Source organism: Lactuca virosa, chromosome 2, assembly GCF_052849685.1.
Source record: "Lactuca virosa cultivar CGN04683 chromosome 2, Lactuca_virosa_CGN04683_v6, whole genome shotgun sequence".
Classification (NCBI taxonomy): Eukaryota; Viridiplantae; Streptophyta; class Magnoliopsida; order Asterales; family Asteraceae; genus Lactuca; species Lactuca virosa.
The window spans coordinates 177,268,937-177,287,812 of NC_136427.1; the positions used below are offsets into that span (position 1 = coordinate 177,268,937).

Consider the following 18,876-nt stretch of genomic DNA (forward strand, 5'->3'; position numbering starts at 1 on the left):
TAAGTTGTGAGATAGGAAAGAGGATTCATAAGATGATTTTACCCTTCCTTGAATTTAAGGAGGACAAGGTCATAGCAGAATGTGAATCAGTAGTATCATCAGAAGAGACATCCATGTCTTACAAAATTGGACTGGACAAGATGGAAACCTTCATTGATTCTAAGGAACACAAATGTATGCTCAAAAATATCTTAGATGAAAATGATAGGTTAAAAATTAAGTCAGACACTATTCAATCATTTAACTTGTCTAATGCCAAATTAACTTCAGAAAATAAAATGAACTTAGAAAATACGTCTGAATTTGATGAGGAAAGTGAGATGAGTGAAATCTCAGTAGAAGACGAAGTTGACTGCTCAGAGTTCATGAAGAGTGAAACCGAGAATGAGAAGCCCCTCATATCTGAAAATTCGGTTAAGTTCGCTCGCTTGTCAAAAGACAAGACACAGAAACTCAAGGAAAAAGCTATGGTCTATCAAAAGGTTCAAACTGTGCCGAATCAGGTATATGCAGTTACAGGGGTCACTGCTAAACAAACGGCAGAATTAAAAATCTTGGTCGACAAAGACAATGCTGAAGGATGCGACGATTACTTCTGGTTTGCTCCTATTGACAACGCAGACGAAACCGTAGGCTTATCTGAGCAGACTTCATGGAGGGTTAAAGGAAGATATGTTGCTGAACCCATCAACAAACCCTCAAGTTTCGACAAACCAAGCACCAGCGGAACTAAAGAAATCCCTGAAGAACTGATGACAGAACCAACTGTTCCAACAAATACAACCGAAAGATAAAAGGAGAAGCCAAAGGCTACCTTTAATATCCACAAATCACAGAAGGAGTTAGCTGAACAGAAACGCTTAAGAAATCAAAGATACGCTAAGAATCTGAATGAGCGAAAACGTCACTGGGAATCTCAAAATCCCAACTACGTACCTCCTAAGAAAGAATCAACGGATAAAGGAAAGGAAAAACTGAAAGGAAAAGAAAACTTCAGCCCAAATTCCTACTATTCCAAATCTCAGAACCGAACATCTACTTTCGGTTCCCAAACTAGCGTACCGAACCGAAAGTCAAGTTTCGGTCCCTACATGGGCTCTCAGAACCAAAAGTCAAGTTTCGGTTCCAAGTCTAGTTTCGGTCCTTCTAACTCCCATAGCAAAACAAATTCAGTGAAGGACATCAAAGGAAAGGGAAAGCTCAAATCAAAATCTGAGTTCCAAAATAAGAAAACGTCAGCTAACCCCAGAATTCAAAAGAAAACTCCTAAACCATCTAACAACACACCAACTTATACACCAAAATTTAAACAAGATAAAACTAAAATAAAGGTGTATACCATTAAAAGAAAAGATCAAACCACTCTAGTAAAAAGAACATATTTGGTTGATATTTCTACTATAATTCCTTTTTCTGTGAAAAACTCACCAGGACCCAAGAAACTTTGGGTTCCTAAATCTGCTTGAATTTGCAGGTAATTAGTGACGAGCAGTTCGATGATGAATGGTATATAGACAGTGGTTGCTCGCGTCACATGACAGGAAGAAAGGAAGAACTGAGGGAGTTTCGGTCCCTAAAGGATGGTGGGTGTGTAAAGTATGGAAATAACTCCTATGGAACAATCAAGGGATATGGTATGATAACCAATGGAGATTTCTCGATTTGAAAAGTGGCATATGTGGAAGGATTGCAGCATAACCTCATCAGTGTGTCACAATTAGTTGTGGGAACTGGTCTGAAAGTATCATTTGATGATGAGGGTTCTGAAATAATTGAAAAGCAATCGAAAAAGGTTCTGCTAAAGTCTGAACGTAAGGGAGAGATGTATCCTTTAAATCTCAACCCAATACGAGGAAAACCAGCAATATGTCTGCTGTCAAAGGCGAACACTGATGAAAGCTGGTTGTGGCATCGACGATTATCACACCTGAACTTTAAAGACATTAATAAGTTGGTGCTTGGCGATCACGTTCGAGGCCTTCCTCTTCTCAAGTTTGACAAGGAACATCTATGTGCAGCATGTGAGATGGGCAAACAAAGCAGAAAGAGCCATCCTACACGCATCAATACGAAGATTGTTGAAGCTCTTGAACTTCTGCACATTGACTTATGTGGACCTTCGGCTATCGAAAGCTTCGGTGGTAGTAAGTTCATTCTAGTCATAGTAGATGATTTTTCTCGCTTCACATGGGTTTTATTTCTTAAACAGAAATCAGATGCAACTCCCAAGCTGAAGACGTTCATCAAGCAAGTGGAAGTACAGCTGCGAAAGACAGTGAGGAATATCAGAAGCGACAATGGGCTGGAATTCAAGAATAAAGACTTTGAGGAATTTCTGGCAGACAAGGGGATATCTCACAACTTTTCAGCCCCCTATACTCCACAACAGAATGGGATTGTTGAAAGACGAAACCGTTCATTATGTGAAGCAGCCAGAACTATGCTCAGCTTCGCCTCTCTTCCACTATACTTTTGGGCTGATGCAGTTGCAGCCGCATGCTACACTCAGAACCGATCTTTGCTCAAAAAGAGATTCTTAATCACTCCATACGAGATCATAAACAATCGAAAGCCCAACGTCAAATTTTTCCACGTGTTCGGTTCAAGGTGCTTCATCTTTAATTCAAAGGAGAACCGAAACAAGTTTGACGTCAAAGCAGATGAAGGAATTTTTCTTGGTTATTCACTCACTTCAAAAGCTTACAGAGTGTTGAACAAACGCTCCAAACGAATTGAAGAAACATATTATGTCACCTTTGACGATAATTACATGAAGAAAGTGCAAAGGAGTGAAGGTGACTTAGGTGAAATATTTCCGAAATCTGGACAGGTCTCGGTTCCCATATCCAACTTGTTTGAAGAGTACATTCGGTTATTTGATGAACCAGAGAAAGCGGCACACTCAGAGGCAAAAGCAGCAGATAACAAAATTGATAATCTCAAAAAGATCATAGAAGAAGCTGCCAAAGAAATGGAAAGTGAACCTCCTACAACTACAAGTGGTCAACCCTCAACTGACTCTCCAATCAATGGCTCAATATTCAAGGGGGAGAGTTCATCTGCACCAAAGACAACCGAAATGTCTTTCGAGGGGGAGAATCCTATTCCATCCCCAACTCATAAAGGTCCAAGCGAGGGTGACCATACAGCTCCAAACCCACCCCATAATAGTCCAATCGAGGGGGAGAGTCCGACTTCCACAAAGAATGACAACTTTGATCCTGACACAGGTTACACTTCGTCAGTCGAGGGGGAGAAAGAAACTACAACTGACGAAGGTGATCAATCAGAACTTGAAGAGGAAGTAAATGCAGAGTTGGATCCAGCCTATGATCCAAATTATCCTCCATTAGTGAAATGGACCAAGGACCACCCCAAAGCTCAAATTATTGGAGAATCATCTGAGAAAGTACTCACTCGTTCACAGTTGAAAGCGAAACAAACTGCATTATTCTCTAAAGTTAAATTATGTATGTTTAATTCGTTTATCTCCAAGGTCGAGCCGAAAAGAGTAAATGATGCACTTGATCATTCTGATTGGGTTCAAGCAATGCAAGATGAGCTCCATGAGTTTGAACGCAACCGAGTTTGGAGGCTGATTCCCACACCAAAGGATGCTTCAGTGGTCGGCTTAAAATGGGTCTTCAGAAATAAATTAGATAAAGAGGGGAATGTCATTCGCAATAAGGCTCGGTTGGTGGTGAAAGGATATTGCCAAGAGGAAGGGATAGATTATGAAGAAACCTTCACTCCAGTAGCTAGGTTGGAATCAGTTAGAATCTTCCTGGCATATGCTGCTCATAAAAACTTCGAAGTTTTCCAAATGGATGTCAAATGCGCTTTCTTGAATGGAGAACTAGAAGAAACAGTGTATGTTGAGCAACCTCTCGGGTTCGTGAACGAGAAATTCCCTGATCATTGCTATGTGCTGGATAAAGCGGTATATGGTTTGAAGCAAGCACCGAGAGCCTGGTCTGTAACTTTAACTCGCTTTCTGAAAATGTCGAAATTTAAGCAAGGTTCGGTTGACCCAACATTCTTCCGAAAGAAAGAAGGTGAACATCTAATGATAGTTCAAATTTATGTCGATGACATCATCTTCGGCTCCACGAATCCTAGCTTAACGGCTGAATTCAGGAAGTTGATGGAGACTAAATTTGAAATGAGCGCAATGGGTCCGGTTAATTTTTTCCTTGGTTTGAATATTAGACAGGGACCAGAAGGAATCTTTATTAACCAAGAGGCGTATACAAAGAACCTGCTAAAAAAATTTGGCATGACAGGAGACTCAAAAGTGAAGGTTCCTATGGCATTTGGCACCAAGTTAACACCTTCTCTGGAAAAACCTGTTGTTGACATAACACTTTATCGACAAATGATAGGGTCCCTCATGTATCTAACAGCTAGTAGACCGGACATTATGTTTTCTGTTTGTTATTGTGCCAGGTTTCAAGCTAATCCAAGAGAACCTCACATGGTGGCGGTGAAAAATATTTTTCGTTACCTGAAGCGAACCTCATCTCTCGGTCTCTGGTATCCTGCTAGATCTGGATTCTTCATTCAAGCCTTTTCTGATGTTGATCTTGGAGGATGTGGTCTGGACCGAAAGAGCACTACAGGTGGATGCCAATTTCTTGACGGAAAACTGGTTAGCTGGCAGTCCAAGAAGCAAACCTGTGTGTCACTTTCAACAGCCGAAGCTGAGTATATAGCAGCAGCATCTTGTACCTCTCAAGTCATATGGATTCAAAGTCAACTAAGAGATTATGGGCTGAGTATGAAGAAGATTCCTCTCTATTGTGACTCAGAAAGTGCAATAAGGATTTGTCACAATCCTGTGCAACACTCTAAGACCAAGCATATTGCACTTAGATATCATTTTATCAAGGACCACGTAGAAGATGGGAACGTGGAAGTACATTTCGTTCGGTCCTCTGATCAATTAGCTGACATATTCACTAAACCCTTGCCTGAAGCGAGTTTCAATAAAATTTTACAAGGCCTGGGAATGATGGAAGCAGAGTCTGTACCGAATCCTCAAATCTCTCATTAAAAATTAAACAAGCGAAATGGAGCAAATACTCGGTCTATTTCGGCTCCATAATTTTCGAGAACTGAAATGAACCGACCGCTCGGTCTATTTCGGCTCCATAATTTTCGAGAACCGAAATGAACCGACTGCTCGGTCTGTTTCGGCTCTGGAATTTTAAGGAACCGAAATGAACCGACCGCTCGGCCTATTTCGGCTCTATAATTTTCGGGAACGGAATGAACCGAACGCTCGGTCTATTTCGGCTCTGGAATTTTAAGGAACCGAAATGAACCGAACGCTCGGTCTATTTCGCTTCATTCTTTTAAGATAAGGTTTCATTTGTACACTTTGTTCACTTCAAAAATCCAAAAATATTTTCTTTTTCTGTTTTTATTATTTTTCAGAAAACTTCAAAAATCCAAAAATATTTTCTTTTTCTGTTTTTATTATTTTTCAGAAAATCTCAAAACTTCAAAAATATTTTTTTTGTTTGTGTAGTGTGTTTGTTTGCTTGTTATTTTACATAGGTTCCAAGTATACCAGTACAACAAAATTTGGAGCTGAGGCAGGTATGATCATTCTTATATGAAGTAGTTAAGGGTCCCTAGAAGCATGTTGCTGCATGTTGACCAAAGCCTCTATGACTTCGAGCTTGGCCTTAATGATTCGATCTATACCTATCGTTACTTCCCAATCAGGTTGTTTCAATAAATTCAAGTCAAGAGCTACCTTACTCTTCTCAGTTGAGTTAAGAGTTTTCTGCTTTGTCATATTTATTTAGCAGAAGGTACTTTCGTTTCTTTAAACCACCTTCCTTATATTCTCCATCTACTTTCGGTTCACCACTATAACCCTTGAGACTCTCGGTCCTTACCACTGAGGTTTATGGTTGCACAAAATCTATGTTTGTGATCTTAGATACGTATACCCCGTACTAAGTGAAACCCACAATCCAACACCAACAACGAATTGACGGTGAATTGTAATATTCAAGATCTTACTGGTTACCTAATGAAATCTCATTTTTATTTTTGAGTGATCTTTTATGAATTTGTCTAACACCAAGGCTTTTTCTTCCCATAAAGATCCAGTTTATTTTTGTTTTTGAGATTTCTATAACTTCTTTAGTCACTATAAAAAAATATCCTACCTACTTGTTCAACAGACCACATCGGTCTCACAAGTACTTCTTCCAATGTTCGGTCTAATGTTAAGAATCGACGTTCGGTTGAAGATAAGCCACCTTAAGCCTATGACTTAAAAAGAAGCCTTTCAGTGTTTCTCTACAAACATTTGATCGTTATTTCACTGGAACCCACACAAGCACTGCAAGTCTCTCTTGACTTTGAAGGAAGCGATTATTGCCCGGAATCACCTGCTTTCTGTCTTATAATGACACATCACTCACATCCAAAACACATTTGCTTTATTTCTTTATCTTTTGTCACTCTATTGCACGAAAATTTTAATTCTCCAACATTCTGGTTGCTGTTAGTTCGAGTTTTGTTTATCTTTTGGCGAAACAGGGGTAATCCTAAATCTTGGATCGAAACTGAATTTCAAACATCGATTGAGGATAAGAATTTGGGCGCGTGAATTTGAACGGTCTCTATACCCACGCGTGCTGACGTATACCTGGGAGTAACCAACCTGTCACATCGCGCTTTTTCAGGCGACATTTTAGTGATCACGTCATTATCATAATGATTTTTCTCTCTCCTGGCAACGGTATATAAAGGGTTTCTAATTTTATTTGTCTTTTACCAGCAACAAATTCTCTCAAATTACAAGGCAAGTTAAAACTGTTCATCTTCTTTCATCGATCAACAATGGCGACTTCTTCATCCGTTCACGATCAAACTACTTCGTCCTCATTGCTTTTGATCAAGCCAAATCAGAACATGATTATTGAACTCAATCCGCTTCTCTACGATTCGTATATGCTGCAGGTGGTTGAGTGCTTGAAGTATTCTCCACTGGTTCTAGCCCTAACACAGGTGGAAGCCGTTCCGATGTCCCTTTTATCACAGGTTTACTCTACTGCCTCTTATGACAAGAACAAGGAACGAATCTACTTCCAAATCCACTCTCATAAGGCTTCAATTTCGAAAGGGAGATTTTGTTCCCTGTTGCACCTAGCTGTGGATTCATCTGTGATTTCACCAGACTTCATCACCACTACTTAACTTTTTTCGATGCTTTGCGAAATGGGATACACTGACGTGCTTACCACAATAACGAAGGTTAAGAAGTCATGCCTACCGTCCCCATGGAATGGAATGCTTACTCTTCTCATCAAGAGTTTGACGGAGAGGAGTGCTGGATCTGATGGAACCAGCAAGGGTTTCCTGACCCTTCTCTACGACCTTTACAATGGTCTCAATCTTGATTATGGGACGATTATCTGGTCTCAAGTGGTACAAAGCCTCAACACTTCAACGTGGCATTCTGAAATCTCGTGTGCTCGATTCTAGACTCTCATTACACGAAGGGCGATTAATTCTTTGGAAATTTCGGTGATGAAGGATGCCTTAGTTGCGTCTATTGCTACGTTTCACACCAAGAAAATTATAATTTCTGATCCTAAGAAGTTTCCTCGCATTGGCTCTATCCCTGAGACAATGTACAGATGTGTCACAGCCGAGAGTAAACTCATGGCTGACTATCGCAAACTTCCTCCCAAGGAACCGAGAGTCCTATCTCCTGAACAGCAGGCTGCCCTAGATGCTCTGGACAAGCCTAGTAACCGAGGTAAACGGACCACTACCACGAAAGAGCCAACAGAGGTTGATACGTCGAAGACTGCCAGGTCCAAGAAGCGAAAATCTGACAAAGGGGATTCTTCTAAACCGAAGAAGGTTAAAAAGATGGCGAGAAGATCCAAGAGTCCTACTCCTCCCAGTTCAGAACATGATGAGGAAGATGAAGAAGAAGAAATTCATCATGACTCACCGAGAGGTAACACTCCTCCCCGTTCTCCTACTCCAACCGAATCTCCTCATAACAAAATTCCAACACCACCTCCATCACCGAAACAGACAGTTCCAGTTTCGGTTGCTCCCATTCCCCCACCTACCACATCTCAAAAAACAACTTCTTTTCCACCACCACCACCAGTTTCTTTTGTTCCTATTTCTAACTCTCACATCTCAACTCCTATTTTTTCCCAATCCACTACAACCACTATTCCTGAACCAACAGTAAGAGTCAACGTATCTGATACGGGGGCGCCTACTGAAACAGAACCTCCAGTTACCTCTACACCACTTTCACCCTCACCTTCAACCGACTCCGGTGCCACTCTCGGTGGTGCTAATGATGAGTATGATTCTACATACTTCAGTCCCTATAGGCTTCCTACTGATGAGGATGTTGATGCTCCTATCACCAGCCAACACTTGCAGAGCATTCATGAGAAATTGGATAAATTGCTTGATGACAGCAAGTCCTATAGTGGTGTTGTGCTTAAAGCCTTTTTGGACACTGCTCTTGAACAATACATTGATGCCATTGAAAAATCCACCAAAGCTGTTAATGAGTCTACCTCCTCTTGCCAAAAGGCCACCACTGATATTAATGAAATTGTTCATAGTACTCAGATCTTTCTTGAGTCACTTAAAGGGCATGCTGATACGAATGCAGCAAAGGTGAATGCTTCTGTGGATTCTTTCTCCAAGTCTCTTCAAGAAGAGCAAACAACGTTTGAGACTGTGCGTTCCTCCATCCAAGCCGAGAACTCTTCACTTATCAGTTCGGTGAATTCTCGACTTGAATCTCTTCACGCTAATTTGGAAAAAGAAAGTGCTATGAAGGAAGAACTTGCTCGACAAGCATCCACGATTGAAGTTCAGAAGGTTCAGCTAGCTCAAGCTGATAAAGAAATTACTTTGTTGAAGATAGAGAGAGCTGTTTTTCGCAGCTGTGCAGGGGATGTCAAGAACATGCTGACCAACATTCTTGGTTCACATGATCCTATCCTCACTTTGACCATTCGGAATCATCTTACAACCAAACTTCTTCCTGCCCTTGCATTGTTACACGAGATGAAGGGTGTTTCGGAGAAATTCGTTGCTCCAAAACAAGGGGGAGAGGGTGCTCATCAACCGAAGGTTAAGACTGAAACCGAAACTGCTCAACCGAAGGTCAAAGTTACAACCGAACTGAAGGATAATGTAGCTTCAGGTTCTGGTTCACAAGCCAAGAAAAAGGAGATTGATGATGATAGCGATGACGAATCTGGGGAAACTATTGCTGAGGCCCTTAAGCGAAAGAAGGGGGATAAAGAGCTTGATGAAACCTTGAAGGTTGCAAGGAAAGCAGAGGAGAGGGAAAGGAGAAACAAGGAAGAAGAAGAAGCCTTGAATTGCAAGAAGGCCTTGTTTCCCTTATGGACAAAAGAGGCACTTATCAATCAAGCTATAGAGTTTCCAAGTGTTTATTGGTTGGAACCTGTTGCTTCATTTGACTGTGACAATTCTAAGGACTCGCAGTTCGACATGTCGATAACACGAAAGGCATTCACGTTTCACTGCTTTGATTCGACTGCTGAGGTTCCTTTTCCTCATCCAAAGGTTGACCTAGAGCTTATTGATTTCTATCTGAAGTATGGACAACCTCAGTACTTGACATGGAGCGCACAAAAGATAATCACTGTCAAGGTACTGAAACCTACGTCTGCTGGGAAATTTGTAAATGTCAATTTCAAAATCACACGAGGATCTGCAAATTCGATGTCGACTATTTCCCTGGCAGACCTTCCAAATATAAATCCTCATGACTGGATTCTTTTGTTTAATATTCTGCTCACAAATCCGAGGGAATATGAGCCGATATTGGAGCACTTGAAGAGGATGTTGGCTTCTTACATCCATGAGGTTGCAACTATGGATCAGGAGATAGCGAAAGTAATGAATAAGAAACCTACCATCAAGCCAACACCGAAACCAGGAGATGTGAATAAGATGAAGATGGGTCAAATAGATTCAACACATCTTACTGTGATGTTTACAAAAGGCGAAGCTCACAGATTTTTATTTGCTCTTGTTGATAAACATTTATTTTCAACTTATTGCTTGGAGCACATCATCAACATTATTCATCGGTGCAAGCTGAACTCAGAAGCAGACAAAAAGAACTTCACAGACATGCTTCGGTGGTACATAACGTTCTGTCATCATTTGCTGGCTATCATTCCGAAGGTGTTCAAAACAATAAAGAAGTCTTCTGCAGCTCAACTGAAGTGAGCTTTCGGTCTCATTGACGCAAAGGGGGAGATTGTTGAGTCTAATTGTGTTGCGTCATGGGCTTTATGTTTTGTATCCGAATTGGGCATGTCCATCCGTGATTATTTGATAGGGTTATACTATAAATATGCATGCATGTGTGCATTAGATGCTGTTGATTATTATGTTCATTGTTTTGTAACCCTAAACACCTCTACGGTTGAAGTTCTTAATCGAGCTCTTCTAAGGTGTTGAAGTTTTAATCATACGACACATTCAAAGTCTTTCTCGTGTTCATAATTACTTTCTTAATTGTTTGTCTGCATAGAATCTAACGATCCTAATTGAACTTTGTTCTAACAATACAACTAAACCAACTGCATAAAATCCATATAAAGCAAGAAACTAACATATAGTATTAGGGTTCATCTACACTAAACGAAAGCCTAATAATTTAGCTACCCATGGCAAAAAATAAACACAAAAACACATAAGAGTTCAAACTAGACATGATTAATCTAATGCAAACCAAATGTGTAATGTGAATCCTTACTTTAATCTTTAAATCTCTAATCTCTAATTGAGTTCTCCTTCCAAGTGTTGTTTTTCGCAGTATTATGGCTTCTAAAATCGACTAGATCTCCAGAATATGTCTCTCCGATCCTGCAAAAGTCGATATATCAAAGGATATTTATAGTTTCCTAAAAACACATCTCATGTCGTGAGCAATAAGGTCTCGCGTCGTGAGATCAGTAGATATCCTTCTTTAACAAGGAAATTTATACTCCATGTATCAATCTTCTGGAACTTCTTTCTCGCATCATTAGCTAATAGTGCTCACGTCGTGAGCTTTATCATCACATATATCATCGATATTATTCCATGTGTCACTCTGTGGTACTTTAAATCCACGTTTTGGGGAGTGTATTTGCATGATTTTTCTTCCCTTTTAAGCTCCATTAAGCTCCTAACTCAGCTCCAGTCCTTCCAGGTTCTAGTTTTTGTCGTTTTTTGCTCTTTTTCTTCAAGAATGTCCTTTTGGCTGCAAAATATAATTTAACTTAATAAGTTCCAAATATCTTTGCATTTAACCAAATTATAGCTTAAAATGTATTAAAATAATACCTAGAAATATCACCACCACCTCTCGATCAAGGACCAACTGTCAAAAAATATCCTAGAAACCTGCAAAAACATGCTCCATTGTCTATAAGGACTCCAAACAAGTTGTGCAAAATGCAGAATCCAAAGTGATACCTCGATGAACCAAATTCACTATAGTAAGAATACGATCCAAGACAATCCTCCATAACATGATGTTTCTTGATAGAAACAAAATAATTCCATTTAGTTGAAACACCACATGTAAGCATAGACCGACCATCTAAGAAGCATCTCACAGATGCAACAGTAAACTGATCAGAAGGATCTAAGGTCCAACCCAGTTTGCCTAGCTGGTCAGAAAGGGAAAACTTCCATAAATGCGTAGAAATCACATCCCAATGAATGAAGTCAACGCCACACCTAGGCTTGTGACACATAGAAGAAGAACTCCAATCGATCCTCAACCTATCTACAACCCAACAACCCAGACAACCTGTGAAATATCAAAGAAAAAATACGAGGAAAGTGGACAGCAAGAGGGCGAGAGCAAATCTAAGTATCCCTCCAAATGTATGTACGTTGACCATTACCAACGCGAATATGACAGCACTTCTGATGCTATTGGTAGAGATGACGCAACAATGGATGTTGAAAACTTTAATGAAAAGGTATATTTTTAAACAATTATAAAGTTCAAAAAATAATTATTAAAATTATAAAATGTATACTAGTTTGTGGAGTCATCGACATCCAAAAAAATATCAAACATTAGTCTAAAATAATATCATTTTCAAGGCTTGACCTACTAATATATATGGAAGTTCTATCTACTTTCAATTTCAGTTTTAACACCCTCTTTTATTTCCTCTATACTTTCACATTTGACTTTGGTAGTATGATTTTTTTTCTATTTCCACATATGTTGTTTGTCTCTAAAGATATAATGCATATTCTTAGTATTATAAAAATGAGAATATCAACAAATGCATTTAAATTAGGGCTTACCTGCACACGGTACTAATTCTAAATATTCTGATAGGTGCATCATTATCTCCTCATCTATAAAATCAACTATGTAAAGAAAAGTTGATGCAAGTTTATTGGATGCTCCTTTGAATTGATTGGAAATATTGCTTTAGATTTGGGACTGATTTTCGACAAATTTGTTTGTATGAAAATCACTCTTAATTATTATAAATATAATTAAACACTATAATACTGAAAAAAACGAGAAATAATAAAACCTTACTATAAACAATAAATTAACAGTCCATTCCGGTCACTTTTTCATATTATGGATTGTTCTTTGCATTCTGAAATATGATTCTCTTTCGAACATGGTTTTCTAGGTTATCCTAAGGTTGATTAAGCTACATACATGTTGTCAAAAAGCCTAGTAAAGAATCTTACAAGAAAAAGACGTAAAAAACGAATTTGACGCCTTGATATATGAACGTTAGAGAATTGTTTGTCCTATTTTGGACTTTTTCTTTGCATGTAGGACAAACATTTTACAACATCTGACTTTAATTCCTAGTAGAAAAACATGTGAAACTAACATGGTTAGTTGAATCCATGCATTTCTTCGAAATAAACTTCAAATCTTGAGTTGAAAATTTTTCAGAATCTGCAACATTATTCTTGTAGGATGATCTCATTTACGGGATAAGAGCATACAAAGGTGAATCCAAAAAAAAAACAGGGCGTTCCTCATAAATTAATTAGTATATATATATATATATATATATATATATATATATATATATATATATATATATATATATATTGGATAAAAACTAATTAAAGACTAGGTAAATGAAGAAGAATAGGACAAGTTTAACATGAAAAAAAACAACATATATCATAAGCACCCAAATGATATCTTATTTTAAAAATCAAAAAGATATTTAAAAATTTGAGGGTTGGTCTGGGCTTGCCATGGTCCTAAGGCGGGTTCGCCTTTGGTACCGTACAAATAGGTTTTGATCACGTTTCTTTGGTTCGGGATGTTCTATTTGATGCTTGTCGGCGTGCAGGTATTCTGTGAAGAAAGAAGCGTCAGTGAACTTTTTGACGGACCCGCAGGATGGAAGGTCCACACTTAGACCGGCTGACATTTTGCTCTTTGGATGGATAGGAGGGAAGCATGCGTGTGTGGATCTTACTGGGGTCTCTCCTCTCTTTGGTTTGGGGAGTGGGGGTTTCACAGCTGGGCAGGCCGCTTTGAAAGTCGTCGCGTGCAAAGTGGTGAAGCACGAGGATGCATGTATAGAAAATCATGTGTTTGTGCCTTTTGCATTCGATACATTTGGTTTTCTTGCACCAGGGGCGGTGGAGCTCCTCAATAGAGTCCAACAGGTCATGCATTCTAATGTCATATCTCCTAGATCCACAAATGTTGTTTTCAAAAGAATTGATTTTGTCATCCAGAAAGGGCTAACGGCGCAGCTTGTTGCACGTTTGCCTTCAATCGATATGTATTGAACTATATTATGAATTTTCATAATTAATGAAATTTTTAAATTTGGATTTAATTCCAAAAAAGATGTTAGTTTTCAAAAAAGTAAAATAAAAGGTCGTTTTTATTAATAGTAAACGCTTAGTTTAATCAATAAAATCCGTCAAAAATATATAGTTAAATTTGATGGTTTTTCTCCGTGCTTACTTTTGATATAATGAAGAGCACCCATCAAAGGGCCCAAAATAATAGAGGTGCACAGAAATATTGGTTCGATTTATCTCGAAACGTCTGTTTAGTAATCAATTTGAGATTTTATGCAGATTGGAACTTTTTTTTTTGTTAACCCGATATTATTAGCTGGTTTTTCCTTCAAAAAAATCTTATTACTAGGTGGTATATATGTCGTTACTATCCATCTCCTTCTACAAATTGTTTTTTTATACAAAGTTGTGGATTTCGTTTGATGATGTTTATCATGAAATCACAAAAGATTGTGATCAAGGATTTCGTTGATCATGCTGGGATTTCTTGCTATTATTCCTTGAAATTTTTTTTAAAAATAATAAATATTGTCATATTCTAATTATTTATACATAAAAATAACTTTAGATATTAATAAATTACAAGTAAACAAAAGAAATTGAAAAATTGAAAACACATTTATCTTTATGGACATACAAAGCCCAATCAAACATATGCGAATTTAAAAACAATAAAAAAGCCCAACCATATTTAGCCGAAAATATTTACACCTTTAAGGCTTTAAACTCTTACCACTTCCAACAATCTTATAAAACCATTAAAATCAAGAAACAATACAAATGTCTCAAAATACATACAAAAATCACAAGACATAATTTAACTTTTTTACATTTACTTTGGATTTCTCTATTTAGGGGAGAAGTAATGAGCAATACTAGAACCTCGTTTCACCATGTTTGCTTTCTTACGTGGAAGCAAAGCATAAAGTTCTTCCTGTATTTCACGTGGTAATTCATCAACCACAGATTGATCAATTTCATCCAAATTATAACCCCATGTGTTTGTCGTCAGTCGATTTTGACTTTTGGTCAAACTCCCACCCTCTATAACCGATGAAGTTTGACCATGTTGACTTGAGTTCGGTTGGAGAAATCTCAGGATGGAAGACGTTTTTCCCTGTAACAATTCCGAAAAAAAAAAAAAAAAAAAAAATCTTATCATTTTCGGAAGGGCAATTTTGTAATTTACTAAAGGGGGTCGTGAGTAAACACTAAACAGACCTTTTCTTTTGTTGGCTTTCTTTTATGCGCATTTGATCTAATATTGTTAGGGTAGTTAATCTTTGTTTCTTTTATGGATACTTTTGGTTGTAGCTCATTTTGATTTGAAGTTGAACAGCTTTCATGTCCTACATGAGTATTGTTTTAAGATGAAGGTAGGAGATAATACAAAAACTATATTTAAAATAAATAAATAAATAAATTGAACCTGAAGATAAATCAATTCGATCAAAACTGGTTTCACTTTCATCATGTGTAATTATACTCTGTTCCCCACCAAATTCCATTTTCAGCTCACTCTGATAAGAGTCTAAACATATTTCAATTCCAAATTAAATCCAAAAAGTAACAAATATTTTAACAACAAAGAACTTATAATAATAATAATAATAAATACCATTTAACGGTGACAAAAGATCAGATTTTTCACCAGGATCTTGACAATGGAAGTACTTTGTAATCGAAGAAGTCCCCTTCCAAAAATACCAAACATAAAGATACAAAAAAAAATTTATATATAATTTAATATACAACAGAGTAAAAATAAAAAATGTATGCTTACAGATGGTATAGCAATAATTTTACTAGCTGTAACAGACAAACTAGTAATTTTCCACCCACAAGATTGGTTTCCCATGGGACTCATATATTCACGTAATCCGCATTGAAAAAGATTTACAGCATCTTCTAGAAGCTTCCCTGATCCATATCTCAAAGGACATGATTTGGAAGGAAACTTCTTGTGTGAATCCGTATCTGTAGTCTGCAAAAAGAAGAATTTATAGAGAAAAAAAATCATAATACCAAGAAAAATAAAGTATAAACTATAAAGATTAACGTTGTGTTCGACGCGCCATAGCTAGCTGATAAGCTAGCTTATATTTCAAGTTTTAAAAAGTTACTTAGACTAGCCTTTTAGGAGTTTTTTTCTAATTTTCCAAATATACCCCTTAATTAATTTTAGGAAACATATTCTTTTAAATGCCCTTTTATGTCATTTTACATCTTCCAGCTAGTTTTACCAAACGTCATTTTTTATCAGCTAATTTTTCATATAACAGCTAGCTTTTCAGCTCTCAGCTAACTTTTCATATAAAATCTAGCTTTCCAGCTATCAGCTAACTTTCCATATAATAGCTAGCTTTTCAACTATCGGCTAACTTTCATATAAAAGCTAGCTTTCAACTATCAGCTAACTTTTCATATACAAGCTAGCTTTCAGCTATCAGCTAACTTTTCACATAAAAGCTAGCTTTCAGCTGTCAGCTAAACTTTTCATAGAACAGTTAGTTTTTCAGCTATCAGTTAACAACCTTGTATGCATCAGCATGCAGTGTAAGCGTATGTGCAATTCGTTTGTTTGTCTCTAGATCTGTCTGAAGTCGTTCACTTAATTCTTCACAAAGCTCTTTAAGCCAATTTTCAACCTAAAAAAATTATAAAAATGATTTTCATAAATCATAAGTCAATTCCAGCTTGTAAGTCAAAGGAAAGAGAAATACTCAAACTCACAGAAGAAAGTGTTTTTAGGGCACTTGGCCCACGAAATGTCTTCCCTGAACCATGGCTTTTAGGAAGCAGACGTTCCTCAACGTCCTCCCCATTCATTCCTCTTGCAGTATTCCATAGCCAAGTACTAAAATAGATTTTAAAAAATTACAAAAAATAAATTTTGTAACACTTTCTGTTACTAATAAATAATAATTAGTTAATTAGTTAATTAGTTAATTAGTTAATTACCCTGTGTTGACACCATAAAGATCTTGAAGTTTTTCTTCTGAGTATTTTAATAAATCACCAACAGTATTAACTCCAAGGTCAACTTGTAAGGAACTCCCAAGCTTCCCACCAAGTTGTTTCCTGATTGTATATAAACAATAAACATTTTCAATTTAGAAATAGAAGACATGGATTATATAATTTATATAATAAAGAAAAAACATACATTTTCTTTATAGGTAAAGCTTCTAGAAGCTCTTTTACTGATGAAAAGGGGACAACAGTTTGTTGTGCAGGTTTGTTCATGCCACTTGCTAGTTTTGCCAACATCTGTAAGAATAGTTTAAGTTCATAACTTTTATATTTTTATCTTTTGTTTTTCATACAAAAAAAAAAAGGAAAAAAGAAAATACTTTGTTATGAGCAATGCCAGCAGAACATGTAAATTGAGTCTCCTGTAGAACTTGTAGTCTGAGTTCAGCAACAATTAGGGCTCCACATGCTAATAACTTATCATGAGGATCACCATTTTTGTTTTGTAGCCATTCTTTTACAATTTCTTTGTGATTATCATCTTCATTCTGAATAGATGATTGTATAGTTAATGTTCCATATTGTGAAATAAAGACTACAAGATTTGTTATGAGCAATGTTCTTACTGAATTAAGCCCTAAAACATGCGATTTCAGAACTTCTTCATGGATGCTTTCCGAGCTTTCTGGTGGTGTTTCTTTCAATAGTTTTTCAGCAGCATCTGTTAGGTCAAGGTACACTTCATCAATTGATGCTCTCTCACATCTACCTTTTCTTGAAAGAATGGAAACAACCTGAAAAAATGGAAAGATTAACTAACTACACAAGTCTCTACAATTCTTCAGACAAAAGTTTTAAAATTTATGAACCTCTGATCCTGCATTTCGGTATATGTTTAAGTCAGCTTTACCACGTGCTACTGGAACTGTGATGAGATGAATTTGGGGACAAACTTTTTTTGCTTCATCACCTCGCATTGAGCTTAATACCAAAAGAAACATGGATATAATTGGAAGTTAGCAGTTTACTTTGTAAAAACTTGTCATCAATGGCGTAAAATACATTATCAGATGTTACCGTTTCACCCCATCTTTTCTAGCCTCGTATCCGACAGCAATCAGGCCTCCACCTTGCCAAGAGTTGTATTGTACTACAGCAGTTGGTTGACCTCTTAAGTGAGGTTGTTTACGTTGCTCCACTAGAAAGAGAAGACGAATTAGAGACGAAGAAACATTGGTCAAGTAATTCAGGAACGATTGGATTTCCACCAGATTATATGAAATTCATTGATACTCAATCAGATTGAATTTCCACCAGTAAATTTAACAAATCGAACATAAGTAACAGTTGGGTCTTCGATTTCTCGAATTGGGAAGTGAAATTGCCCGATTTTCCTTGTTAAGAATAGGAGAACAACTCTTTGAATAAAGGTAGAACATTAAAGGAACAAACAATCCCAAATATTACTTCGGTGGAGAAGTTTGATGAAAACCTAATAAGGGAAGTGAAGGAAGAAACCTTGAACATAGAAGCAGTCCATGTCGACGTGAGCAATTACCCTGGAATCGGACGACTCTGGTCGCGCCACCGGCATCTCTCACTTTGGTACGCACGTCTACGTGTTCACCTTTTCCCTCCAATTTGAAGCTTCAGAAAGAATTTTTCTTTTTTTAATATCAAAGATCAAAGGTAGCCTCCTTGTCGCCCTTAAGTAACACGGTGATCGAATTTTAGGGAGCCTGTTTTTGATTAGTTACCGAAAAACAATTTTTATTTTCTATTTTTCGTTTTTCCTTTTCAGTTTTCGGTTTTCATTGGAAAATTTAGAAAACGCGTTTAGTTAAAACTTATTAATTTTTCATTTTCAGTTTTAGAAAATTAAAAAACGTGTTTAGATGTATATTTTTCTATCGGTTTTCATTTTTAGAAAATGGTAGTGGTGGTAGGGTGGGCATGGGGACGGTGGTGGTGGTGGGGGCAGCGGCGGGGGCAGTGGTGGTGTCGATGATGGCGACGGTGGTGGTGATGATGGAGGTGGCAGCG

At 37.4% G+C, this 18,876-nt stretch overlaps 1 protein-coding gene across 1 annotated transcript; it reads right to left on the minus strand.

Annotated features, from left to right (window-relative positions):
* Window positions 1–14,596: 14,596 nt before the first annotated feature.
* Window positions 14,597–18,505, minus strand: POLH (Y-family DNA polymerase H). The gene is made up of 14 exons (XM_079078812.1): window positions 18,352–18,505; window positions 17,911–18,031; window positions 17,703–17,814; window positions 17,460–17,627; window positions 17,214–17,381; window positions 17,027–17,130; window positions 16,822–16,941; window positions 16,594–16,717; window positions 16,395–16,508; window positions 15,644–15,844; window positions 15,479–15,554; window positions 15,290–15,391; window positions 15,082–15,209; window positions 14,597–14,977 (listed from the first exon to the last, which is right to left on the minus strand). The coding sequence occupies exons 1-14, from the start codon at window positions 18,425–18,427 to the stop codon at window positions 14,708–14,710; spliced, it is 1,884 nt and encodes a 627-aa protein (XP_078934938.1). The 5' UTR covers window positions 18,428–18,505; the 3' UTR covers window positions 14,597–14,707.
* Window positions 18,506–18,876: the final 371 nt, after the last annotated feature.